At 44.5% G+C, this 2,500-nt stretch overlaps 1 protein-coding gene across 1 annotated transcript in view; it reads right to left on the bottom strand.

The window, feature by feature from the left end:
• LOC100533316 (glutamate receptor subunit protein GluR7) overlaps positions 1-2,500 on the bottom strand; it is a gene marked incomplete at its 3' end in the record, with an annotated part of 195,730 nt that overhangs the window by 7,012 nt on the left and 186,218 nt on the right. Inside the window, 1 exon segment of the mRNA NM_001204614.1 lies at positions 1,765-1,947. Within this exon segment, the coding sequence (NP_001191543.1) occupies positions 1,765-1,947 (183 nt within the window).

The following is a 2,500-nucleotide window of genomic DNA, read 5'->3' as shown; positions in this document are numbered from 1 at the left end:
TGGGCGATAACATCAGTATTCGGGATTCTGGAGATGATTTTGCTGTCATTTCACGTGTCATTGTTGTTGTCACTTCCGAGCTGCTGCTGCGTCTGCTGTTGTTATTGTTTTTGGTTACAGACACTGTTTCACTGTTAGAAGTGGTGGGTTCAATTATGTGTTATGCTTTTTCTACATCTTCCAACAATAGCTGGGTTTGGGAAGAAAAGAGGATCATTTTATGCTTTTGGCATACTTTATTTATTATACGTACAATGTGTTCAACCAACAGTTGTATATTTGCCCTCATGTACTGGCATGATTGTATGATTATGTGTCGGCGAAGTAATGTCTATGTATGTGCAAGAGAGAAAGAGAAAGCAGGACAAAGAGAACGAGAGACAAACAGGGAAAGACAGAGAGAGAGAGAGAGAGAGAGAGAGAGAGAGAGAGAGAGAGAGGGAGAGAGAGAGGAGAGAGAGAGAACAAAAAGATAGTGGAAGAGTTATATAATATGTGTAGAAGGGTGGGCGATATAGCGTGTGTGTATGAGTGAGTCGTATGTTTCGTGTTTCAGAGTGCGTTGTACATACGTGAGTGTATGTGTGTCTATGTGTATGCGTGTTTGTGTTGTGCGTGAGAGCGTGTGTGTGTGTGTGTGTGTGTGCGTGTGTGTGTGGTGTGTGTGTGTGTCTGTGTTCGCATGTTTGAGAGGGAAAGAGTAAGTATTTGTGTATATTGAGTGTGCATGTGCATCAGCCTATGTGGGCATGTGTGTGTATGTATGTATGTGTGTACATATGTGTGTATGTGGGGAGAGAGAGAGAGAGAGAGAGAGAGAGAGAGAGAGAGAGAGAGAGAGAGAGAGAGAGAGAGAGAGAGAGAGAGAGAGGGGGGGGGGGAGTTGTCAATTTCTTTGAATTCAAATGAACAACACTTATTGCCCTCCACAATCACCCAGCACACCGTTAAACAATCGCGCGAAGATTGATCAAAATAGCCAGACCTGACCCCAGAACGTTACTTCCCAATTGAACAAGCTAAGTGCTAACGTAGTTATCAAAAATAGGTCGGCTTGCGTCGTGGACTCCTACTTCGGAGTAATCGGATTAGGCCAGGCTGAGGCGAGAACGGAGTCCAAGAAACATCCCACATTTTCTGGAGGGATTTGACGATAGTTTTTGCAGCCACTACTCAACGAAAGTATCGACTTCCGCTCCCCTTTCCCCTTCCCGCACAACCCCCACAAACACCCGACTCTTTGATCCTTTAGATGTGGGTTCTAGAAACAAAGTACGGGGATGGTTGGAGAGTGAGTTACTGGTAAATGGGATAAAATGTGAAGACAAAGAGCTAAGCTGACCATTATCTCTGTGTTTGCTTCCGTTTATGAAGTTAGAAGGGAAAATGGGGAGCAGGAAGAGGTGAAATGTGTGGTACCGTAAGAGTGCAATACTGTGTTACATATTATGTACATACGCGTGTGCGCACACACGCACACACACAAACACACACACACACACACACACACATACACACACATACACACACACACATATACACACACGCGCGCGGGCGCGCGCACAAACACATCTCAAAGCATCGACAATCCAATTAGGGTCATCTTTGTTGTTTTGGGGTTTTTTTTCGATAGAACAAAGCTATTTGACAAAACAAAGAAGGCAGTTGAGAAACCTGTTTCTGGTAGATTTAAAAAAACATTTTTTTAAAGTTGAAGGTTTAAGGCGGGGGTGAGGAAAAATCTACTTTTACCACACAACTCACCGCGTGCAAAAACCTTGTGACTGTCTTGACGTTACAGTCTACGATGAACCTGTACTCCCCACGATTTTGAAGTTCTTTCAGCAGTACCAGGTAGTCCGAGTTGACCATCTCCAGCTTCCGGACCGTGATCTGTGCAGGGGTCCGCTCTGCCGCTTTGAGCACCTCCTGCAGTCTCGTCAGGCCTGACACGGAGATCATAAAGAAGAAGAAGAAGACAATTGAACGAATGGGCAATGTACAAACACAATGCTTGGTGTACGACTCCGCTATACGCCATGGTGAAAAGTGACTTTTGACGGAGTCTTACGCTGAGACGTCGACAGCAGAACGAAGGGAAAGGGGGACAGTGACGGAAAGAAAAATGTTTCCAAAATCTCTGAGGAAACGAAGGACGGAAAAAGTAATTAACATTCAAACCAGGACTATCCCCTCCTATGTCCAGCATGATACCAATTGGGAGAACGGCAAGTCTTTGCCATCTGTGTGCCTAATGAGATAATATGATATTGTTGATGTGTGAATGTCACCCTGATACCCTTTAAGAGCCACCAAACACAGAACTGCAGGTGTTATGCCTATTTGAAAATGTTTCCAAGGCGTGAAGCAGAAGTAGTTTGTATGTATTTTGTGCTTGTGTGTGTGCACGTTTGTGGGAGTGTGTGTATGTGAGTGTGTGTATGAGTGTATGTGTGTATGTGTGTATGTGTGTGTGTGTGTGTGTGTGTGTGTGTGTGTG

The sequence above is a fragment of the Aplysia californica genome, unplaced genomic scaffold, assembly GCF_000002075.1.
Source record: "Aplysia californica isolate F4 #8 unplaced genomic scaffold, AplCal3.0 scaffold00447, whole genome shotgun sequence".
Taxonomy (NCBI): Eukaryota; Metazoa; Mollusca; class Gastropoda; order Aplysiida; family Aplysiidae; genus Aplysia; species Aplysia californica.
Note: the sequence above shows the minus strand (reverse complement) of the source record. Positions and strands in the feature narration are given on the sequence as shown.